This window comes from Lipophrys pholis (genome assembly GCF_963383615.2).
Source record: "Lipophrys pholis genome assembly, chromosome: 21".
Lineage (NCBI taxonomy): Eukaryota > Metazoa > Chordata > Actinopteri > Blenniiformes > Blenniidae > Lipophrys > Lipophrys pholis.
In genome coordinates, this window is record NC_137649.1 from 12,580,854 (window position 1) to 12,605,536 (window position 24,683).

The 24,683-nt window shown below is 40.3% G+C and overlaps 1 protein-coding gene across 1 annotated transcript in view; it reads right to left on the reverse strand.

The window, feature by feature from the left end:
• ryr3 (ryanodine receptor 3) overlaps positions 1-24,683 on the reverse strand; it is a gene marked incomplete at its 5' end in the record, with an annotated part of 114,051 nt that overhangs the window by 73,785 nt on the left and 15,583 nt on the right. Inside the window, 12 exons of the mRNA XM_080490899.1 lie at positions 1,083-1,218; positions 1,667-1,847; positions 1,957-2,078; positions 3,385-3,549; positions 5,911-6,073; positions 7,340-7,414; positions 7,953-8,046; positions 8,234-8,333; positions 11,711-11,823; positions 12,200-12,278; positions 12,980-13,054; positions 20,833-20,937. Of these exons, the coding sequence (XP_080347025.1) occupies positions 1,083-1,218; positions 1,667-1,847; positions 1,957-2,078; positions 3,385-3,549; positions 5,911-6,073; positions 7,340-7,414; positions 7,953-8,046; positions 8,234-8,333; positions 11,711-11,823; positions 12,200-12,278; positions 12,980-13,054; positions 20,833-20,937 (1,408 nt within the window). The remainder of the gene's footprint in view (positions 1-1,082; positions 1,219-1,666; positions 1,848-1,956; positions 2,079-3,384; positions 3,550-5,910; positions 6,074-7,339; positions 7,415-7,952; positions 8,047-8,233; positions 8,334-11,710; positions 11,824-12,199; positions 12,279-12,979; positions 13,055-20,832; positions 20,938-24,683) is intronic.

A 24,683-nucleotide genomic window follows, 5' to 3' on the forward strand; every position in this document is an offset into this window, starting at 1 on the left:
TCATTATTTTACACTTGTTTAATATATATTGTATTTTGTCAGAAGAGTTTCGTGACTAAAGACTGATTGATTGAGTGATTGATTGATTGATTGATTGATTGATTGATTGATTGATTGATTGATTGATTGATTGATTGATTGATTGATTGATTGATTGATTGATTGATTGATTGATTGATTGATTGATTGATTGATGTAGTGAAAACAAGTGACATAAACCCTGTCATCGATACACTGAAGCTATATTCTGTCCATGTTCTCACCATAAAACAGACAAGTTGACCATTTAAGCAAATAACCATCACTAAGTAAAAGGTTCTGACTTCCCCCGTAGCAAGAAAGGACCAAACCAAGCCCACCCACAATTCATCAAGCAAAGTCTGCTTCACCAGCCCGCCTCCTGTATTCTTGGGGGTGACCCCTCTGTGGGAAATGCTGAAGTGTACTCAAGAGGGGTGTGTTTGTTAGTGTGGATACTGTCTGTGCATGTCGGAGCACATGCAGGAGAGGTGATGATGAATATAAGGACAGTCAAGGTGAGCCGAGGGGAGGCTGTTGATGGGGGTGCTCAGACGACAGCAAAACAAACTACACAAGAGCAAGTTGTCCAAAATAAAAGTTTTCAGGGTCGAGGCTCCAGCTTTTCTGGCCTCAATAGGAAGACTAGAGAAAAGAAGACAATGCCGGCACTTGTGAAAGCAGGCATTTTGCTAACGACGCCATCTTTCCTCCAAATATTATTCAGCTCAATACTTTGTGATATGCCCACATTACCTTCACAAAAGGATCTGACCTAGATGAGAGCAGAAAGTCTCTCTTCATGACTTTGTCACAAATGTATACCGATAAATGCCATGTGAAGGCTACCAGCTGTTCCATGCAGCAAAGAAAAGTATAGAGGAGCGGGTGGGGGAAGAAACAGCACAGGCAGAACAAGAAGGGATAAAGAGTGTAAAGTGTGAAGGAGGAGGAGGATTAGTGGGAGACACTGAGGGAATATTTGTACTGCTCGTCATTGCGGAGTCAAACCATGGTCAAAGAGTATGTGCATCACGTGTGATTCCTCGGTTCTCACTCCTTACCTAAAAGTTCATAGAGGAGGTTAAGAATGTCTTTCCAAGCGGCACCTGCCTCCTCTCCGGCCATCTCGCCGAAGTGAGCTGCACTGTTATACAAGTTCAACCGGTCAATGCACTTGGACAGGAGGGTCAGCATCCCCTGATAAAAAAAACATAAATATTTTAACATGAACATAATATATTTTATTGCATTACATTCTATATATATGTATGTGTGTAACATGAATTATACATGTATTAATGCTTTGATTAGAGCTATGATCCCATGACATTATAAGAATACAATCCGTTCCCCATTATCTAAAACTCATGTAGTTGTTTTTTGTCTATTTACACACATATACACTTTAATTATCTTAAGATGTACAACCTCCTTTATAGTCCAAACATCAACATGTGGAGTCTCCATTTGTTGCTGGAAGTCAGCTTTGTACTATCACATTTCAACTTCCTCAAAGAGGGAATTGATTGAACTGAACATTTATCAACGGATGTAAAATTGGGTTGGTAAATTCTTTAGTTTGACAACTGTTCATTTATTGGAGTTTTGTTCCTCGAGTTAAATGCTGCACATCACCCGCTCCCACCTCCTCTTTGAAGAGGTCTTGACGTTTGATGAGTGACCGGAGGAGACACTGTTTTTCCTCATGTTCCAGCTCTGAATCGGGCTGCTTGAAGTACTCGATCAGGTCGTTCAGTGTCTGCAGCACCTCTTCAACATAACCGGCGACCGCCATAGATTCACCCGCGGCAGTGCTGTCCAAAGCCCTGAGAAAATATGGGCGAGGATCAAGAATGAAACAAAAATTTGAATGATGCGGTCACTTTGAGTGAGGCAGAGAATATTTCCCGACACCGCTCTGCGCTCTGTCCTTACTTGATGAAGTTGGTGAAGAGGAAAGTGGTGTTACGGATGATGCGTGCAGCCCGAGACTCCTCGTGCTGACAGCGCTGGAGGGTGAGACCATCGTCCATGTGGCCTTCAGAATGTAGGCAGGCCTGGATCAAAATTAATACGTTAATTAAGAAATAGACCACACAACCAGGGGACTGTTGTTCGGGTTGCTGAAGTTCTGTGTACAATTTGAGATTCTTATGTATAAATGTGCCTGACTGGTGTTTCAACATTATCAAAAGCAATAACTTCATGGTAATAGCTTATTCATATGCTTTTAAGTAAGCATATGAATACTTATAAGGAGCAGATTCCTAGGGTAATGCCAAAATATGGTAAAACAGATCTGATGTGCATAATAATAACCTATTTTAATGGCAGCACAACTCATGTGACTGCTATGAGAGTAGCGGCACACTTGAGGTCACGTTGGTGAACTAAATATCAGCACGATTGAAATTATCTTCTGCGCCCTTCAACCTCATGCCACAACCGAATCACTGCCGGGCCGATATTCAATACAACAGCACTTCTTCTCGTGTGGTTGCTTAGTTATGACTGCACCTTCTGCAACCCACAAGCTAAAAAGAAGCACGTCAGAATGTAACCTGTAACTGTGAAAGCTCAATGAAACTCGACTCGCCCTAATCAAACAGCATCATCAAAGGAGGGGGGCAAGGATGCTGAGTGTAAACTGACCATCACCTCTAACCCGTCAGGTGCGCTGGCACGCTGCCACGGCTGCGTGGAGTGTCTGGCGCCGGCACCAGGTTGTTTGCTGTCCCTGGATACATGCCCAGCAATGAGCAGCGTCCGTGTGCCGCCCTAATCCTCCCGTATCACCCCAAACTAACTGTCACCCTCCATGTGGCTCATTATCACATTTAAACGGGTCACTGCCTCGTGTCTGCATGACGGGCGGAAGTGTCTACAGAGGAGGGCTCAGTCGTTTGTATTCACAGTTTTCAGGGTGAGAGGAAAAGAAAGGTTTAGGGTTTCGTCCTTATATCCTACTGGTTATATTGGTTGGATTAGCACTGTGTGCTTGGTGCAGACACACGAGTATCTAGGCAGAGGTCAGACGTATACTGTACATAGCTGAATGTAATCCTGCCGCAGAGCGGCTTGCCTTCCAATCGTTTTAATTGGCAGGTCGATTCCCAGCATCATGTGTCCTTGGGCATGATTTACTGTGTGCAAGCACCTTGTATGGCAGCACGGTCCACTGTCCATGGTGTGAGCAAGTGTACATGAATGGAAATCACATTTTTGCTATCAGACTGTTAAAAACAGTAATAATGTATGATAGATGTGAGGTCCAATGTCCTGCAATAGGTGTTGCTTCCAAAATCATTAAACAGGCCTTGCAGCAGTGACTGAAAATACTTTTATGACTCTTGTTATGTTTACCCTTCTTTTCAGGGGACCGAGACGGGATGATTTGGCGTCAGGCGCCAGGTAGGACAGCCACAGGCTCGTATCCATGTGCATGACAAAGCACACCGAGTCTCCGTACTTGATCTCAGGCACTCCCATGCCGTCGATGTCCCTCTTCGGGCCGGAGTCGACCTTCTCCTGTTGTGTTCACAATGCGAAAGGCATATCAACATGAGCACCGCCACAGAAAGACTGAATCCACACAAGCACAAGAAATATGAATGACAAATGAAGATACATTGTGGGTCGATGTAATCAGGGAGGCAGGTTGAGGAGAACACATTCATTGGCCTGCCAGGAGTCTGCCGCTGGCCTCATTACCTCCGTTACATTCCTGGCAGAGCAGAGATGGAGTGATGCAGCTGATTGTAGTCGACAGAAAGTAGCGGGGAACATATTAATGACGATGTTCAAACTGGCAAAGTGTTGACCTTCCGCGATACAAGAACTGACTAGCTCAGGTGGTTGGTGTGGCTACGGGGTGGCATTATTTTATAAAAAGAATGGTGGCAATTAAAAAAATATATATACATTTTTTGAAAGATGCTTTATTGCTTAGATCTTGTACAAACTCTAAGTGTCCCACCAGAAGTGATTACTACAAGGGCACTACAGTACACTACAGTATCAGAAGTGTGATAAGTCTGTAAAATACTGTAAAGCCTCGGATACCAGTGAGACTCAGAAGACCTCTAAACTCTGTCTACTGTAGATGAAAGAATATCCACAGGAACAATGTGGTGCTCCATCAAGGTGACTCCAGACACAGAGCGCTTTATGTGCCGATCGGGACGGAATACTCAAGAAACTGTAAATCCAAGAAATCAGCTAAAGGTAATTCTATTAATATGAGCTCCAGGGAGGACCCGTTTTACTGGGGGATTATAGGACGAGAATTGTCCCTCCTTTTGTCAGGGTGTCCTTTTTTTCAATAATTTTTCTTTTGAGTGATCAGTGCTACTTCACAAACTCAATACACAAATACAGTAAATGCACTACGGCGCGGTTTAACACTTTTCAACGTGATCCTGGGCTAGATTAAACCCTGTACTCTACTCTACTCTATTCCTTGCACAGATCTCCTGCCTCACTATCGCCGGCCTCAAGCTCCAGTTCCACCTAATGCTCCCATAGTGCATCATTCCTACTGTCAGTCAAATCATTTGAGATGCAGCATTTTAAAGGCTTTTTAAAACAGCTCAGCACCTGCAGCTGGCTATCCATCACTCTGGTTTGATCATAAAGTCCCCATTATTTCACTGGCGTTTGACTGGTCAGGTGTCTGCGGACAGAATCCAAACGTAGTGTGTTTCTCTAGTTTTTCACCCCCCCACTGTTCTTATAATGCAGAGCTTGGCATAACACCGGGAGCTGAATGTTAGACAAACTTCACTTTTTTAGACTTATTTCCAGGGGGACAAAATGTCGGTGTTATATTCAGAACAAAAATGTAGCTTAAAATAGACTGTGGCTTGAGAAGAGTTTACAGTTCAAACTGTAAATTCAGAAAGATTCTTTTACTCTCTGCACAGAAACTCATTGAGCTTCAGACATAAAGTCACTTCTCACTTCAAAGGTTGTGGTGTTACCTGTTATTTGGGATCAATTGGGAACAAAGCCGGCTTTTTTTTCCCCAAAGTGAGCTAATTTGAGGGATTTGGTTGGAAGTTAAGATTCTCTTAATGGCATTCATGACATTATTGTTTTACATACATATTTAGTAAAACATGATTCACAATTCACATCCGGACAACAGGTAAGAAGGATTTTAAACATAAACAAATGAGCCTGGGCTATTTTGGGATATCTGCTCTTTTTTTTTTTTTATCCCAACGAAACAGAATGAAATAAACCGCAACCTGCCATATCGTCTTACTCTTTCCACAGCACATTCTACAAGCACTGCACTTCTAACCATCAGCAAAATACCTGCTTTTAATTAAAATTTCAAGTAAGCAGTGTGCAGTTTCTTCTCAAGGTATTTTTAGTTGCAAGATATTCTGGGAATACTCGCTGCAGAGGTCATCAAAGTGGGAGTGAGAGAAAAGACGATGGTAACTGAAAGAAGTGAGGGAATGTAAATGAAAGTACAAAGTAGCTCCTGTTTCACTTCTCATTGCATCACAGTCACTTTAAATGCTGCAGCAGTAATAATAAGTTTCACTTTAATTTCTGATCAAAGTTGGCTGTTTGCCAGCCTGCTGCACATGGACAAGTGGAATGTTTGCACCAACATTTACAGTGCAGTTTGTTCAGCCGCTGTGAAAGGGTCAATTTATGGTCGCGAGGCATGAGCTCATTAAGCACTTCCAGACGAGCCGCGGGACCTTTACGCTTTGATTCAGAGGACGCAGGGGAGGCTATTCCGAGTCCTCCTTTAATGAGGCGAGTTAACTAAGAAACTTTATTTACAACAACGCCCTGTTTTCTGGTGATGTAACTGCCCAGCTCAAGGGAGCTCATGAGCAAAATCATGTAGACACAATGGGGGAGTGCGACACTGACCTTGGAGGCCCTGAAGCAGAAAGCAGTGGACTTGGTGTCGGACTTCTCTCTGTCCTGCAGGACCAGTCCTCGATCTTTGGTGAGAGCCAGATAATGACCCGTGGAGAGGTGGCGTAATCGGAATGGCTGGCCCCATTGGATATGGCTACCACTCCAGCTAAACACGGAGAGCTGGTGTCACATACTTATACTCAACATCAAGATATGGACTTTTCTTATAATCACCAGAGCAGATGTGATCAGGTACATTTTCCCACCGATTCTAATGCAATAACGATGCAAAGAACTAAACTACTGACATCATATGTGAAACATGTGGGTGGTGCGGTGGAGCAGTGGTTAACAATACTGCCGCTAATCCTGGATTAAAATCCAAATTAGGGTTTTTCTATGTGGTGTTTTCATGTTCTCTGGGGTGTGGCCTGATTTTTATGCAAAGCCTGCTGGGATCAGATCAGACCTCTTGGAATCCAAGCTTGCTTATTGTATTGATAGTTGGAAAACAAAAATAATTCAGGAAAATGAATTTCATATTTTTAAGGTGTTGATTAAAATATGCACAACATTCCTGATCTTGTATTACTATGATTATTATTATTATTATTTATTATTATTATAATAGTCACATTCTTCAAGTACTCCAAAATACTCAGATTCAATCAGGAAGCAACTCATTAAGAAAACCCATTTTTTTGCAAGTATGTGGATCAAATATTATGTATGCGACATACATCAGTCCAACAATAAACAAAAATCAAATATTTATATCATCTTTATTAAAATAGTTTATCAATTTAAATAACCACTGATGAATCTTCTGTCAATGTTGCATTTAAATTGTGCTTTTGTGTTTTTAATAACTGTTAATTTTTCATGTTTGTTCATGAATTGCCGTGTTTCTGAAACTACATTTTCTTCCCCAAAGTGAAATATTAACACCAGGAAAAAAAAAAAAATTTGAAATTCTTTCCCAAGCCGAACGGAAGAACAAGTGTCCTAATAATAAATGCACCTGCGCCTTTTCAAAGACTCTGACAGGAGTCCCGGTGAGAGCTGGGAGACAAAGTGCCGCGAGGGAAATTGTGTGGGTGGCCAGTTAAAGAAAGGAAGGAGAAGAAAGAGGGAAGGAGGGTGACAGACAGAAGATCGGTAGATTAAAAAGGACGGTACACAGAACCAGAGGACTCCGCCAACTAATTGGTAGTGACAGCTCAGAGCATCAGAGAGGTGACGCTATATATAACCTACAGCTGTGTAACTGTGACATTTATACAGGAAGCAGCTTTTCTTTCTGTTGTTGCTAATTACACCACTCAAATAGGACTTTGTGTCGTTCGGTATTTCTGAGTGAAGTCTATGTCAGGGTTTTAATTTCGATGGTGTCTGTGTAAGTGTGAACATGTGCATTAAAGTGTGATTTTACCTGATCCTGAGAGGCTCCAGTCTCCACAGAGAGCGGGCCTTTGAGGCTCCCTTTCCTGCCTCGTAGTTGACTCTTCTGAAAGTACAAAAGCACAGGCAGGGACCGCAGTTATTTCAGAAGTTCAACAAACAGGAAAAACAAAACAAACAGGGATTCTTAACAGCAGCAGAAAAAAGAAAGAATAGAAATCCTGATTATACGTCACTGCTAAAACAGGGCGAGACATCAGTATATACCTATTATACTCATTCCTCACGCAAACCGCACTGGGAGGGGGCGAGAGGTAAGGATCAAACAGAGGTGAAAGAAGTACTCACAAGCAGAAGTACTAAGTGAACTCATTTGAAGACTAAGTATAAGCAAGACAAAAGGACAACACACAATGTGCAGAATTAGCCAAGAAACTGAATTGAGTCCAAAAAGAGTCTAAAAAAACCCAAAAACAAAACAATTAGATTTTTAATTAAAAAAATGTTAAGGTCATTTAGCCTAGAAAAATAGAAATCAAAGTTACAATAAAGTGACGTAATCTGCAGCAGCATATGAATGTAGTGCAATATGAGAGTGAGAACTGAGAGAATGCATGCCTCCCATTAAGCTCTCCTTAACTTACCTCTGCTCCTCTTCACTCTTGTCTGCTCCGGGGATGGTCAAACTCTCATCATGCCCATGACAGAGACGCATCACATGTCCACCAGTCAAATACCCTGACAACAATAAAAAAAGTGAGATTTTCCTTAGCTTTTGCACAAACTCAAGAGTTGCATCACCAAAAACATATCTAAGACTTTTATATTTCTTTTTACAGGTTTACTGTGTGTAGATCTTGGACCTCAACACTGACTTTTACAGCAATGCTTGAGGAACAGCTCTTATCCACGCTCTCAAACTCACCTACAGCCATGTTCCCCGAAGAACAAGTAGGCTGGACGTTCCACAGCGTCTGCATGAAGGAGGCATCCACCTGAATGTTGCCGTTGGAAATAGAAAGATGCTGGAAAAGAGAAGACAAAATGCTTCAAGCAAAAGTTTCGGCAACATAGATAAACAATGATGTTCTGGAATGCTGAAATGAGAAAGGAAATGGCTTTGGGAAGAAATTAGAACAAATTTGAATCTGGAACTGCCTAACAATGCTGCATAAATCGTTTTTTCTTTGTAGTAATGTGCAAATAATGCATTTTTGTATCTGGCCACTCATTTCCTGACAGACAGCGTTTCTAGGAGTCGAAGCTCAAACTTTGTGTAGCTTTTAGTAACTTTTAAATTATGCCTGTTTACTGGTACAATAAACACTTCTGTACAAATGTTTCCAATATTTTGAATTTGAAAAACGGTGGAATAAATGTGGAAAGTGTCTGAGAAGCGACCAAGTTCTTCACATGGTTTGCAATAACAAACTGGCCCAGTAGCTGCAAGTGTCTACTGCAGCTGTTAGTTTGATTAAGTTTACCCTTATTTAATAAATATGAGTATTGAGTTTGCACAGTCAGGGTGAAGCTTCACTGTATTCCTGTAAAAAGTAACACTTTATCCTTCAGCCATATAAGAAGATACATATTGCATTTACTCTTAAAAATTTTTTTCGTTCTGCAGAGAGGAGTACATTGTGTATTTCAGTGCACGCCGCACTACCACACTAGACCGTAAAAATGCAACTGTGAACACTTGCACTTTTTCCTTCCTAATATATGTATGTATGAATTTTATCACCCTGACATTTGCAGGTTTAAACCCAAGATACAAAGCGGAGGGGAAACCACTGGCATAATTCAGCCCAAGTGCACACAGAGCAGGAGCTCCGGTCCTAAAAAGACATCGAACATCAAGTCCTCTGTGATTGTTCAGAGTAATAAAACACTGATTGCTTCAGCTTTAATTTATCGTGCATCCTTTTCTCCAAACCGAGTTTGTGTCGGGGTACTTCAGGTGAAGATTTCCCATGGGAGGAGGTGAAAGTGTGGCCCTGTGCCAGGTTTTGCTTTAATTGCACGTTTTCCTCCCTGTGGGGTCGCAGCAGCCTCTGAACGCTGCTCGCTCTCCGCGGCCTGGCACGTCGCCGTCCTTCCCTTTTTGCCTTTTCTGTATCTGCCTCTTCCTCTGCCTCTCACCATCCCTCCTCAAATCCTGCCTCTCTCTTCACCAAGTAAGTTAATTGAGGTCGGGCGTACAGCTCTGCATATGAGAGACGGCATTAACGCTCAGCTCATCAAGTAGATGGATGAGTTCTATCACAAAATATTTTTTTTTCAAAATGAAACTGCACAGGAGGGCTTTACAGGTAATCAGATTTTCATTACAGATAGGGGTGTAACGTTCTCAAGTTTTCCTCTTCAATTGCCTTGTCACTCTGAAGTTGGCTGCGCTGACACGCATATCAAAGCAAATCCCAACGCTGTGGAACTTTCCAGAGGACCTTCTGAGACAGACAGCGAAACACACTGATAACTCCTATATGGGACACATTTTCCCCACAACCCCCCCCCCCCCCCCCCCCCCCTTCCTTTTTCTATTTGATACAGTTCTCATTCCAGACCAGAGGCAGACAGTTCTGTTCAAACATGAAAACATTTGCCAGGGAAACCGTAAAAGACCCAAAAGATCAAACACACAGACCAGACAAATGAAATTAAGAAGTCATATAACATTAAACTGGAAACCATAATCAGCTGTTAATATTCATGCGTGAACATAGTCGTAAATGGTTAATGAGATACTAATATTTGACTCATTGCTTCTGATAATTACATCATTATTCCTTTTTGTGTGGATTCTCTCCACATACTTCCATTCTTTTTCCAGTCCAGGGTTTTGATGTGTGTTCACATTTATCGGGTTTGTTCAGACTGTAGCATTAGTGCCATCAATACGCGGAAGCCTGAATGCTGCCATCCAAACAAGAGGACTGTCTCGAAGAATCAAAATAGGTTTATTCCAAATGAGTTCTCGTGCCGTTTGATTGAAGTACCGAAAGCGGCACGAACAAACGAGCTTCAAACGGACCGAACACGGAATGTAAAAGGCCTCAGAAGTCTCCTCCCTGCAGAAAGTAACATGGCCCGGCAGAGCAGAAGAATTTCTGCTGATGTATTGACTCTTTTTATAATATATAAATTCCCGACTCGTAAAAAAAAAGACAAAAATGTGCACTCAACATGTCACAGAACATGCATCACAGCAGCTTCCCGGCGTGTGCACCGTGTAAATCTTTCGGTACAAAGCAAATCAGACGAGAGTGCAATCCGTGAATGCTGCCAAAGAAAATATATGTTGAACTGAACAGTGTCTGCTTCATACAGAAGACTTCCTATGAGAGTAATTATATTGAATGCTGTTTCACGTTGAAAGAAAAATGTTTGCATGTGGATAATGACAGTGGATAACAGTATTGAAATGAGCATGCAGCTTGTAATAGCAAGTCCTCAACTTCAAGTGGTTAATTAGATACATTTGGAAAATTATATAATTTATTCCATTAGTAAATGAGGTTATTTTCGTTAACCGGTTTTGCCACAGCAGATTATTGCTGTAGACATTACTAGTTTATATGCCAGTCTTCCTGGGTACCCCACACTCAAGGTCAACTCTCCACCCAATACGCCGCCATGGTGGACACACTCAAATGATTTATTCAAACCACAACAACAACCTTTCTGGGTATTTTTCCTCTTCTTTTTCCTGGCTAGAGTAAGAATTGGCTGTTTAAATTGCAAATATTAATAGAATAATTTTTATTTGTCACAACACCTTTTTTTTCCCCTCAGTCATGAAGCCCACCTACATACAAACCAAAATCTGATCAATATCCATTTTGTGGAGACAGATCACTGGTGATATTACTAGTGACCATGCAAACATAATGATTTGATATGTTTTATCAGGTCACACCAGTTCGGAGATTTTGAAAAATTTGATTGGCACACTAAACTTTCTCCTCAACACTCCAATGCCTGTGTGCATGTATACTGATAATGTATGTATACTTAATGATACTAATTTTATTCTTTTACATCCGAGTGTAGGCAGAATAGAGAGAAAGACAAACAACTTTATGATAATTAAAATAAAGCTCCATTAGCTCCAACATTGGAACAAATGATGCTGAGACACTGTAAACATCATCATATTCAACATCAGACCAGAGTATTATGTGGCTCTATATGCACGTATAAAAAAAAAAAAAAGAAATCTGATAATGGACTGAAACGTGAATCAGAGATTTCCAATTATTGCACGCCTCAAATGCATTCAATTTTTTCAAATGTATTCATTGCAATTATCCGAGTCCTTCCAGTTATTGGATTTCATTGTGATGTAAATAGGCTCACTGGAGGGTTTTGAAAGTTTTACTGTGGTGAAAAAAACACTTGCCAGGTATCTTTCTGTCGACACGCTGACGAGAATCAGGTCGTCCCCGATGCGGACTTTCTCTCCCTCTGATCTCTGCTTGGATGCAGGGTGGATGGTCCACCAGCAAGCCTCTCCTGTCAACACAAATACACTCCAGACAATTAAAAGTGTGATCAGGTGGAGCAGTAAAGATGAGCAGCTCTACTAAGCGACAAGTCGCATACGTCCCATCATTCTTCTCTGACGCTTACGTGACTCTACTCTGAGCAGCAAAAAAAGCATAAAACTCTTGACAGACTGAAGGAGCGAAGGAAATAATTCCACTTGACAAACTGCCTTTTGCCTGTCTGTAGTTCAAATGTCAAATGCAGTACTTCTGCTCACACGCACACTGAGACACAGTATTCCTCCCTCGAGTACTGATTCAATCTCAAGGTGAAGTCAGCCTGAAATGGCCGCTATGGCGAGAGTGCAGGGAACTCAGTGAAGCGTCCGTTAGTCACACTCTACCTATTGAATCTTCTTGTAGTCCGACATCAAACGACAGCTTGTCGGTCAGAGACCTTGAAGTTTTCAAACAGGTCAAGTACTGGTGAGGGGAAAAGAGGAATCAGTGCCGGGTCACAAGGAAATACTAAAACAAGCTGTGAGCAGAATTTAGCGTTTTATTAAAGTGTGTGACTGGAAAATACTGTGCTCTTCTTTCTTTCAAAAACTAATTTGAAAGGAAAAAGAAATAGTTGCTCTTTGATGAGGCTGGTTTGGACTCAGCAATAATTAGCACTCTCAGAAATATTTCAAAGTTCTAAACAATTACAGTATTTATATACATTAACAGGAATTTTCACTGTGGTTGACTTAAAACAAGAAATTTAAACCAAATAATGTAGCTTCACGTCAATATATACAAAATATAGAAACTTAGTTGTCAAAAAAGTATAAGGTTTAGTCAAAAGGCATGAAACTGATTTTTTTTTTATTGAACAAAATGATTAAATTCATCAAGAAATGTCATGTTATATTAATTCAATGTTGTGTTTGCAAGATAAATTAATAAATACTTTGAATGATGTTGCCACACAGACACATGCCGAAAGATAAGTCACAAAAATATGCTTCTAATAAGTTGATTAATTTCATACATTCATTAAGACAATACGGAAAATTCTCATCCCCTGGTCAAACTATAGTGTTAATTGTAATTCTGATAAAAGTTTATGATCAGTATTATCTTTTTAGTGACGGTTTTGTTGACATGTTTGGCATGTGTGTAAGGTTGTTGCTACTGACCATGCCACTGAAGGAGTGGCGAAGGAGGATGGCGTGACCGTAGAGCAGGGTCCGGTGTCCACCCCCCTGACCGGCCTGCCAGGACAGAGACATTCAACGGTTTATTATCATACCCGGGCATCCTTGACCTCTGGCTCCTGTCAGGTCTGACAAATCGCATCTGTAAGTCTGCGTTAGTATCTTCACCTCTGAGTCAGACATTAAAGTCCCTTTGCTTTACGCCCTGTGTGAGTAAAGTGCAACCGGACTCAATCTTTTCAATTCGGACCTCCATTCCAAGTGCAAGCAGGATACAAGACAAGAAAATAAAAAGGAAGAAGGAAGGAAGGAAGGAAACACACAAAACCACATCCACTGTCACAAAAACACATATAGTAACAAGCTCAAAAAGACAGTTTGTTCATTCTTGGGACAAGCAAGAATAAGTTTGACGTATGACAGCAAAATGCCTGAGGAAATGTGAGGAAACAGCGGAGAAAAAAGAATGAGGATGAGTTTTTTTTTGTTTTGTTTTCATCTTCATCACAGTCTATAAGAAACCAAAAAAAAAAAAAAAGAAAAGTCGATACTTACCTTTTTAATCAACCTCTAGCAGCACAAATGGAAATAAGACAAGATGCTGTAAGAAGTGACAACTTAACCTTTTCTGCCTTAGGAGGTTGGACAAACATGAGTGATGTGGATGAGGTCAGCAGCTGGAGTAACCTCTGTTCACTTTGAATCAACTAAAATGATCAGATGAACATAATCATACACTTTAAGAATAGTAGGCTACTGGTATGGGGTTACTATGATACTGTTACAACGGAATATAATGAAAGCTGGATTATGTGCAGACACACTTATCAGAGGGATAACAAAGTCCTTTTGGGTCACATACTGTCAAATCCTATCGTAACTGGGTTAGACCAGTGAAACTATAATTTACCATAAATACCAACAACTCTTGGTCATCATTTTAGTGCCGGAATACAAATTCAAATTAAAGCTGTTTATATTTTGTGTTTTCATTGAACCTCTTGTGAATAACATAAAACAAACGTGCAATCTGAATATCTGATGGTACTCCTACAAAAACAGACAAAATATTATTTGTCATTTATACACTTTGGTTTTGGCCTAAAGGCTGCATGAGTGTCTCGTCTGCCAGATTAAATTACATTAGAAGATTACATAGAAGAAAAAAAAAAGACTGTGGTGTGAGGTAGTGTGAGGGAAGGGTCAGTAAATATGCAGGAATATTGTCATAACCAAAAAGAAATCATATGATATAGCCTAAATGGGTCTGATTTGATTTGGGGGAATTTTATGCTTTTTAAATCTTTTCAAGAAGAGGAAATTGATAAATGTCTCAGAATTTGCCTTTCACCATCTTTAGTGTCGTCTGAACAGGAGAAAGACATTTTGGTTCAAATATTGAGCGCCTGTTTAATTGAATATTACATGTACAGTCCAACAAGCAAGGAAGAAATCCGAGGCGTGTGACGAGGCATTTTTTTTCTAAACCTTGAAGAGTCCTCGGTGTGTGACTTTAAAGCCATATGCTAACTGAAACAACTGCAGGGCCTCTGCTGCCCCACTGTTTATCCAGCAAGCAAGGCATCGAGTCTATCTTCTGGCCCAGCTGTCAATGTTTATTTGCAAGTTTGCGGGGGGGGGTCACATTTAAACTGACCGAAAGGGAACTCCCTACTGTACCAATCACAATTTGACCCTGAGCTTATTCTATCTCTGCTTCAAAGTCTCTCCCAGATGGCTTCTATCGGCCAGACGAAAAAGGAAACGGGAGGTTCAATCAAAGAAAAATGGGAAGAGTATCCAGCAACAGCTGGGGGGGGGAGAGGGGGGGAGAGACAGAGAGAGAGAGAGAGAGAGAGAGAGAGAGAGACTGTATTTCAGGCCTGCTGTCGTGCTGACAAATCACTGCCAGGAACTGTGACCTTTGATTTTTATCCTCTCCCATTATAAGCACAATCCTACTAAACAGCTTGGCCTGTTGAGTGTAATTAATCGGTTTTACAAGATCTGAAGAGAGCAAGTGAGACATAGGAAGATGTCTCGTGAATGTCCAGTGGGTTTGGTTGTGGCATTGTAAAAATTAAACCACGCAGCTGAACTGTTGTGACACGTTCCTTTACGACAAAAAGAAAAGTATAACATTTAAAGCAACGACACCTACAAAGAATAAAACTGGCTGCTACTTTTATATGTGTGGAGAGTGAACGCCTCACTGTAGTCCACTTTACAGAATCTAGAACAAATTAACCAATCTTCTTCATTTATCATAATTTTGTGGAGTTTTAATTGGCACAATAGTAAACATCTCCATTGAACAAAGGAAACTAGACTAAATTATAAAAGTGCTGACTTTTAGATATTTAGTCAACACATAAGGGCATCTGATAATAAGTTATTTTTAATTAAAGTAGATGCACTTATTTACTGTTGTAGACAATATTGTGGTCCTTCAAGGCAGTTAGCTATTAAAGACTGTCAGAAGAATAGTCTGCGTTGTTTTGTTTATTATATTTTAAATGGACTAGGTGTCTGCTTGGCTGCTACCTTTTAAAGGGGTCACTGCAACTTGCACCAGAGAGGTTTTCATGTTGGCTGTGCTTCCTCCTTCACCCGACGTTCAAACCACAAACCACGATGCTCAATGTCAGCACTCAGCCCAGGACTTTTTTTTTCCTTTGCATTCTTGGACGTGATGATTCTTATTTAACTTTAGCAGTAAAGCACATTTGTAGTCTGTGTATTTGTTTACAAATTTGAAAGATGAAGTACTGGGGTTTATAGGACAGTCCCTTCCACAGTCCACAAACATGCATTTGAGGCTCATTGGTGAATCTAAACCAGGGCTCGGCACCCTCAGCCACAGGTACCTCAGTTGGCACGCCCCAGCATAATCATTGGCACAGTGGAAAAAGCCCTCTAAATAAGCTTATTGTTGGAAATCAGTCATTGTGTCAAATCCCTGCCAAAATGCCAAAACACAAATGAGATCCACACACACCTACTGTATCTAAACTCATTTACATCCGTGTGTGTGGCTCCCATTTGCACTGATGGATTTCGGCAGGGATTTGCAACCCCAGCTATTTATCACAAGCCAAACAATGTGAAAATGTGTTGTAAATTCAGTGAGACATAATCATTTTGACAATTTTAATGTGAATAGAGAGACAGGTTTCTACTCACATTGTCTAAGTTTGTTGCTGCTGCACGTGTACGACTGAAAGGAACTTTCTCGGGGGTGCTGACAAAAGACTCGTCAGATTAAATGCAGGAATTCTCTAACACTTTATTTTTAATTAACACAATGGAGAACCAGCATTAGTTTTTATTTTTTAATTTGTTTAAAGGTTTGTGTCCTGTAGTTCAGGGAGTTTTGAAAAGGAAGCTGTTTTTCACACCGTCAGCTTGGATCAGCTCCAGCTTCAACCATAACTTGGATTCAAAAAAATAATAATAATCATGAAGATTTAACGTCTCAGTGTCTGAGAGTTTTGAAAATAAATGTACAAATAAAAACGAAAGCTACTCTGCACACTTTGTACCCCGGGGCCATTGTTTTGAAGTTTGTCAGTGAGTCGCTGGGTAGTTATAAATAGCCACCAGAGTCAAAGGTTTATTTTTGAAATAGCTACTTGCTGCCCTTTCGGTCATTTTATGTCTCTATGCATGTCTTTCTATCACTTTGGACTTTGGGATCTTCTAACTTATTGGGGCGGGTCAATTTTCCATGACCCTAATCAATTAATCATCCAAACACTTGTTTCATTTTCAAGGCAGCCGAGCTTTACAAGAATCGAACAGTGCCCGATTCATCTTTCCCAGAGAGTGACAAAGCTATTACACCGAACCATGACTAAGTAATCCATCTAAATGTTCACTTAATATCGGAAGCTTATCTTGCAGGGAACGATGAAAGGATGGAAAATCGCACACTAATCAATTTTCCCAGGCTCTGGAGGCAAGTCATGCCAGACTCATTTGCTAAGTACCATCAGATAAAGTGTTTCTTATGTACATAATATAAGCCCTGTCCTTCAAATTGTGTGGAAAATGAGGCAGGGATTGTGTTCCGTTTGTGGCATATGTGCTGCATATACAAGTTAAAAGGCAGTTAAAAACAAAAAACAAAAACAACAACAAATCATCCTGAAACATTTCAGTGGGACGGAGATGAGTATCTAAGAACACTCTGAAATCCAAACTGATTTCAGGACATTTCCTCTCTTAAAATTAAATGATGTTAGAGACCAAACCCAGAGAAAACAGAGCAGCACACCCAAACCAATGTGAGTTTCCAGATCCTTCTTACTCACCACTAAAAATTTTAAATAGCAGTTGTAAAATTGCATGTTTACAGCACAAGCTCTATGTTGTTGAAGCTTTTTACTTGAAAATAAAAAAATATATAAAAATGCACAAAAATGTACAGTGGATGCGTGAAGCTAATGAGAATCAGACACTTTCACTTTTACAGAGGCCAAGCAAAGCATTTGACTCAAGTGTGCAAGGTGGCAGCACCAACGCATGTCTATTTCAAGATTGCCATAAGTTAAGGTTCGGAGACGTCTGTGACAAGCTAATTGATTGTCTCCAGACTGACTCGGGGAGGGAAAGTGAATATGCTGAGCTATGGTGAGGTGAAAGCTTAATTTACAATCCCAAAGGAATCCCCCCCAGGAAACACATGTCATTTTAATAGTCAATTGCTCAATGTGTGGTGAGGTGTAAAATATTTAATGCACTGGCCTTATGTTCACTTCAGTGCAGTACTCCCCCCCGCTGCACACAGGGTTTAAATGCAGCTTTTACGACAATCAAGGATCGGTCACTGCTCAAAGTGAAAGTGTCAAAAGTTAAACCCTTTCGTTTGACTGTCCGTACGTCCGTCATGCACGCCGACAACATGATGGATGACAAACTGAAGGATGGACCTACCCATTTTTCAAGGTCAGCACTCTAATAACACACAAATACAGATGGAAAAATTGGGTTACTGAGATGTATGGCAGGCAATTACACAAATCTGAGAGCAACAATTATGAGAAAAGGACCCTTGCAGCAGGATGTATGAGGAGGGTGATGTATTAGCCTTGCTACCAGAAGAGTTTGTATTCTTGCCAACATCATGTTGTCTTGCCAAGCAAGGCCAGCCAACAATGTTGCACTGTTGAGCACAAAACACATCTGCTACCCAGGCTAATAACAGTGCAGGCCTGGTTCTCCAACAGAAAGGACCCAAGCCATAAACGAAGTCAGACACTTGTGCCAGACAGCTATGTTGTGCATGAAAGTACAGCGGTGGCCAGAACAACCCGGCACAGGGCACGCCTCGGGGCGGCTTGCAATACTGCAGTGGGATTTTGCCCCCAATTCATCTTCACAGATAACGCTGCAATGCCGCCTCGTGCTCGGGTTTTGGTCATTGCAACGGCTGTACTGCACAGTAATCCATGCTACCATAGCGCTGTCATCTCTGTTCCTCAAATACACATGGGTCTGCTTTAAATGTGGGAAAATAACATAATCAACTCTTCAGTCCAGTGAAAAATGACCGGCTGATTTTAATAACCATCTGTTTTCAAAGTATTTTTCTCTGATTTAAGCTTTGCAACTTTGAACAATTCCTGATGCCTTCAGTCTTTTAGGACAAAGACTATATTTAAGTTATGGACTGTTTGGTGGGCATGAAATTTAATTCAAGACTGCACCTCTGACTGAAATGCTGATCAACAGTCTTTGAGGATGAAATATCAAACCATTAAAATTAAATGTGAATTATTATTACTTGCAGTCTTGAATACCGGTGCATCTCAAAACATTTGAACACAAAGGAAAGGTTTTTTTTCCACATTTCATTCCATATCTATTTTCCATGTTGTTATTAATTCATGACATGATAAACAGTACTATAAGAATATTCTTTACGATCAAATGCATTCTCTTTTTATATCATTACCAATAACCTTAATTAATCTTTTAAAATAAGTAATAACACTTCAATGATATCCATATACTTCAGGTGCAACTGTAAGAGTAAATAAATTCCTCAGATCACAAAGGCTTTATAAGTGAACACAGACCATGTGGATTCAGCGAGAACAGCGATAGATGAAAAAATAAAATAACACAACAAATGACTAATGACAAGCAGCTTTTTTAGTCTAAATTAATCTTTGGATCCATTTCAGATTGAGGCGCTGTTTTCTCTTTGTTTTTCCAAAATCATGAGTATGGAGGAAAGGCTTCAACAGGTGATCCAAATGAGGGCATTGACATTATTTCTTGATCTCTCCCTTTGGTGGCTTTAAGTGATGGGTGATGAGGTTAAATGACACATGAAATGACTCTGTTAGAGCAGGACAGCATGAGTCAAAGTGAGCATCTGATGGGGGCTTCCCAGACCAAACGTAGCCCATCGGACTGCTTCATTGCTATCTATGACACTCCAGAAGAATCTGCTCCGATCCGCGATGACTTACCTGTTTCTAATAAACATGCCGAGCGGCGTGGAGCAGAGCCTGAAGGGAGCGGCTCGCACGGCCGAGTGTAAAATCTAGAGAGCGGAGGGTGCTGTGGACGTAGCACAGCACTCACAGATGACCTTACGCCTTTTTTTTTTTCTTCCAAAAAATAGGCATGTGAGAATAAAACCTCTGTTTAAGGTTTCATTACAGTTCTTAATATCAAAGCACTTTAGGTGTGTGGTCTGTCTGTCTGGTCCAAACCCTGTTTCACAACTCCAAGAAATAATATTTTTTTTTTTTACTTTTTATTAACGCACCTTAAATCAACAAGTGTTTAATAAAGAGACACTTTAACTATACTAACTGAACCCAACACTAATGAGCTGATAGAGAAAATACAATTTCCTATGAGGAGAAACTGTCCATGCGTCAAAACATGTTCAAAACAAAACACCTTTACAAACAGATTTTCAGAATATTTTGCAGAAAAGGAAAAACAGATACAACAAAGCTATTATGTTTCTTTTAACACTGAAAGGTCTGTAACTGTTTGTGAAATACGGACTTACTTGAAGGTTTTCCCCAAAACAAAAGCATAACATCTACCTGTTTGAAACCAAACTTTGCATAAAAAACTACAAAATAAAAAAATAAAAAGTGAGAAAAGTTGTTTTACATAGGCAGAGAAGATGTGTTGTTTTTTTTAAAGGGCACAACCCACAAATATCTTCATTTTACTGAAGAATCAACAAATGAAATATATCATTATCATTATACTCTGCTCCTCATCCCACAAATACATGTTCTTTACAAAAATGGCCCAATTGAAGAGGACTAATCAGGCTTATGAGATTAAAAATATCCTTACTTATAATGCAGAGTTTATTTTATAGGTGGGAGCAATCCATTCTAGGAGCAATAGCAAAGCCATTAGGGCAGGGTTTTTTTCTTTTTTAACCCAGTCATATCAAAACCATTTTGAAAGCTTCACTTTGGCAGTAAAAGAATTGTTGAAAAATCCTGTGATTGATGCCAGTTTTCAGCATTTGAAGTGAGTAGAGCTCTTTTAAAGCAGATTAAAAGCATTTTTTGCTTCAAGTACCGTGACTACATGTGATGAGGCTCTTCATTCTACCTCTTCTGCTTCATTACGTAAATTAGAAAACCACGGGAAGGCCATTATTCAGTAATATTGATCGTTTCCCATCCTAACAAGTGAGATCAAAGATTTGACCACGTGTACCGTGGGCGAAAAAAACAAACACTCAAGGGCATCTCGCAAGAGGATGCAATGGGGAGTGCGAGTGTGTCTGTGTGTGTGAGAGAGACTGGGAGCAGAGTGATTTCAGTTGGATAGAGGGAGATACTCACCCCTTCGCTGTTCTGTCCCGAGTTCGCCAACATCTCCTGCAGGGCCCGCACTGACAGGGACTGCTCCAACACAAAGTTACAAATACACATGTCTGGAGGAACATACTGCGAGAGAGAAGTGCAGGGAGGGAAGAAAGGAGGAAAGGAAAAGGAGAAGGCAGGACAAAAGGAAAAAGAGAAGGAAACTTTAGTTGAAAAGGTCATATATTTTAGGCAAAACGCACCACAAAATGCAAATATCTGCACCTAATTTCTCTCAACTTGCAGTCTTCTCTCACAGGAGAAAAATACCAGAGTGTATTTGAGTTAGAGCTCGCAGCAGAGCGCTTTTGAACGTGCTTTATCTTTACGTAACTACATAAGAGCAGTGATTAACACAGATACACCTTCTGGAACGGAGAAAATCCCAGTACCTGAAATCCAAATGACAAACACTGATCAGCCGTAACATTATTCACCTTTACGTGGAGCCCACCCCCTCAGACTTAATTGTGATCTCTGGCACAATATTTCATTCGTTAGGGATATCCTCAGTTCCAGACCAATAGTGATTCTGTGTAAAACTAAGCATCAAAATGCAACTGTCATCTGAACATATATTGAGTAAATGTAGTGTATTAGTCTTAATCATTTGTGGCTCTTTAACTGCTTAACTTTCCAATTTATTAACAGGTGAGAAATTGGTGTTGATTTAAACGTGTTCCTATATTTATTTGATTTTAAAAAATTGCTCTTCATTCAGTGAATTCCAACTCGATGTGAGACAAGGAAACCCACCGGAAGGATTAACCAGCACGCAGAGCAACAGTGCCCATAAATAATGCTGTTAACTTTGGACTGGTTTGTCATCTCAGTGTGTTGTTAGCGAGTGGCCTGGGAAATATGAGGAGGGCTGTCAGAAAGGTGTGTCAGCCCGGAGCCGCAATGACCGATAATTAGTTTGACTATTGCTCAGAAAGCCACTGCTGTTTAACTCTCCGCTACAATAAGGCTTCATACTGTCAGATAAAACCCACATCCGCTATGCTTGGATAAATTCAGTAATAACTGATGATTATAAAATATTCAGGGATCAAAGATTGTCTCCAACAAGGGGAGTATATATTATAGAGGCGATTAATCATGGATCCAATGCAAAGAGATGATCTTAAATAGGGAGAAATTAAGCTTTCAGCATTGAATAAGGCCTGTAAATCGCTCTCAACTCAACAGAAGAAGAAAATTAACTTACTTAGTGGTAGATGGCACTGTCGATTAATGTTACACTGCTGAGTGTAATCACAAACAAACATTCGCCATAAGTCGGTAGCACCCACGCACACATATCACTGCACATCCTGAATGATTCTCATTACGTACACAGTATAACCGTGTTTATCTGTAGTTGGCTTTATATAACATGCAGCACTTTCCATCCAAACAGAGAGGAGGATGAGGGATGATTTAAAGTACTGCTGGGGTGCCTCCCCTGGCTCAGAAACACAAGCAGCTGACCTTTGACCTCCGCAGTGGAGTGAGAAATGTGAGACGGGTAGAGGGCTGCTGGGTGATAATGAGGACGGGGCTGCTCTGCAACACAACACAAACATGCATGGGAACTGCCAACAACACAGAGTGCGTGCGTGTGTGTGTGTGTGTGTGTGTGTGTGTGTGTGTGTGTGTGTGTGTGTGTGTGTGTGTGTGTGTGTGTGTGTGTGTGTGTGTGTGTGTGTGTGAGCACTGCCTAGTTCTGTCCTCTCAAACACTCAGATTTTAGTTTGCGCTGACATCATATCACGTGAGGAACAATTCCAACATGTACTTTCCTCGCTGTTCAGTCTGAGCCACGGTCACGTTAATAATCACTTTTGTCTTGAAGAGAACATTTCGACGCTACACCTGTGCTGTCATGCAGCCTTCCACTGTGATAACTCACTACCTGCTGCAAGACTTGCACCTCTTATGAATTATTCACCACTACTTTTCCAATTATCATACTTCTTGTTCCAGGATTGGGCACACACACTGAACATTGAGCCATGTCTGGGCTCAGAAGAGGTTGTCTCCGAGGACACAGCCTGCCTTTAAATAGACACATTTCTTTCAGAGCAACGGAGTAAAATATCATGAGTTGTAATGAGTTGCATATTAACAAATGTATAGTTGCCTAAAGCCATATGAAAAATACTCAGAAGAGATCAACATGGGGAATTAGAGAGATAGTTACTTTAACTTTTTAAAGCTTACTGCTACAGGCGATACAATTTTACAAAATATTCTCCTTTTAAAAAATCTCAAGTGTCGTCCCTTTGAAGAAACTCTTGGCATTTTTTCATAAAATAGACTAACAGCACTTGATATTATTACAACCATAGAAAAAAATTAAGCTGCTTGAGTTTTAGCAGGTTCCTAATGATATCTTACTCGCTTATCACTGCAACGATATGTGCAATACTAAGAAGGGCCTAACTGAGAAAAATAAATAAAAGCAACGTAACAGTTTTGTCCCCAACTGATGAGTCACTTTTCATTTTCAGTAACTCCATTGTTTGAAAAAATAATGATTTATTAACTGCATTCAAGTACAACTTTGCAGTAACTTGCATTGCACTGGCAAACAAACACAATATTTGCAGTTCAATCACAATGTCTGTACATTTGACTCAAAATGAAGTACAGGCGAGAGTAGAAATGTGTAAAATGTATATCCTCTTGTAAACAACGATTCTGTTCATCTGCATTGCCAATAGCAAGTTACCAATCCGTGTCTTGCTGTACAAATAATGGTAGTAAATACTGCTTCCACTGGATTAATCAGTCACTAAAAAGTCGTGAAGACAATATATAATTGTGTTTCAGAAACTGCAGGCATGAAATTTCACATTATGAAACTTTTAGAGTATGTTAAGATATTGACTCTAATACTGCCAGCTGGATTAATTAATCATTATGATGACTCAAGATCTGAAAAGTTACAACTTTTACTGAATCAAAGGATAATGATATATGTCCTTACATTTATTAAAACAGAAAAATACAAGTGAAATAGATCAAAATAAATAAACGTCTTGTACTGGCTAATTGAATTAACCTGCAGCTCTGGAGATATCTCACCGATATCAGTCAGTGTGGTTTGGCAACCTCAATCCTGTGAGGCATTTATTGCTCTATGAGGTTGCAGACATTTTTAGTGTATGTCATGTATATAAGGTATATGAAATAAACTCCAATTTCACTTTATAATATGCAGTAGTAATATATGAAGTCAAAGCAACAACATTAACATTACTTTTTAAAACTCTTTCACAGAAAGGGTTTATTTTTACCTCAGTGGAATTTTGAACCGACTGCAGTCACAGTTAGATTTCTGGCATTGAGACGTCAACACCTAAAATCAGCTACTAGATGATCCAACATTTTCGCTGGTAGCAGAGGTGAGAGCTGTTCCCAGCAGCCTCTGCAGGTGAGGCCCCGAGGCTCAGAGACAGTTCCAGGTGAGGGAACGAAAACAAGCTCTCATGTCCCTGAATCTGACTGAAAGTCATAATCCTCAGTAGCTAAAAATGAACTTGATTTCACTTCATATACACACAGTGTGAAGCATCCCAGAGTTTTAACAGTTCCAGTCATGAGATTATCACTCCGACATGTGAAAACATGTTGTGTAAACGAGATCACTGACTGACATGTCTCAGAGTAATCGCTGCAAACTGTGAGTAATGATGCACATAATGATATACAACAATTATCTTCCTATTAGGCGGCTTATTCTCCAGGGCTAACACGATGTGCTTCATTTCATCGTGTCTTTTTTTTTTGTTTTCTTTTGCAGTACCAGATCACTTTTGTTTTGAACAGGGGAATAATGAGAC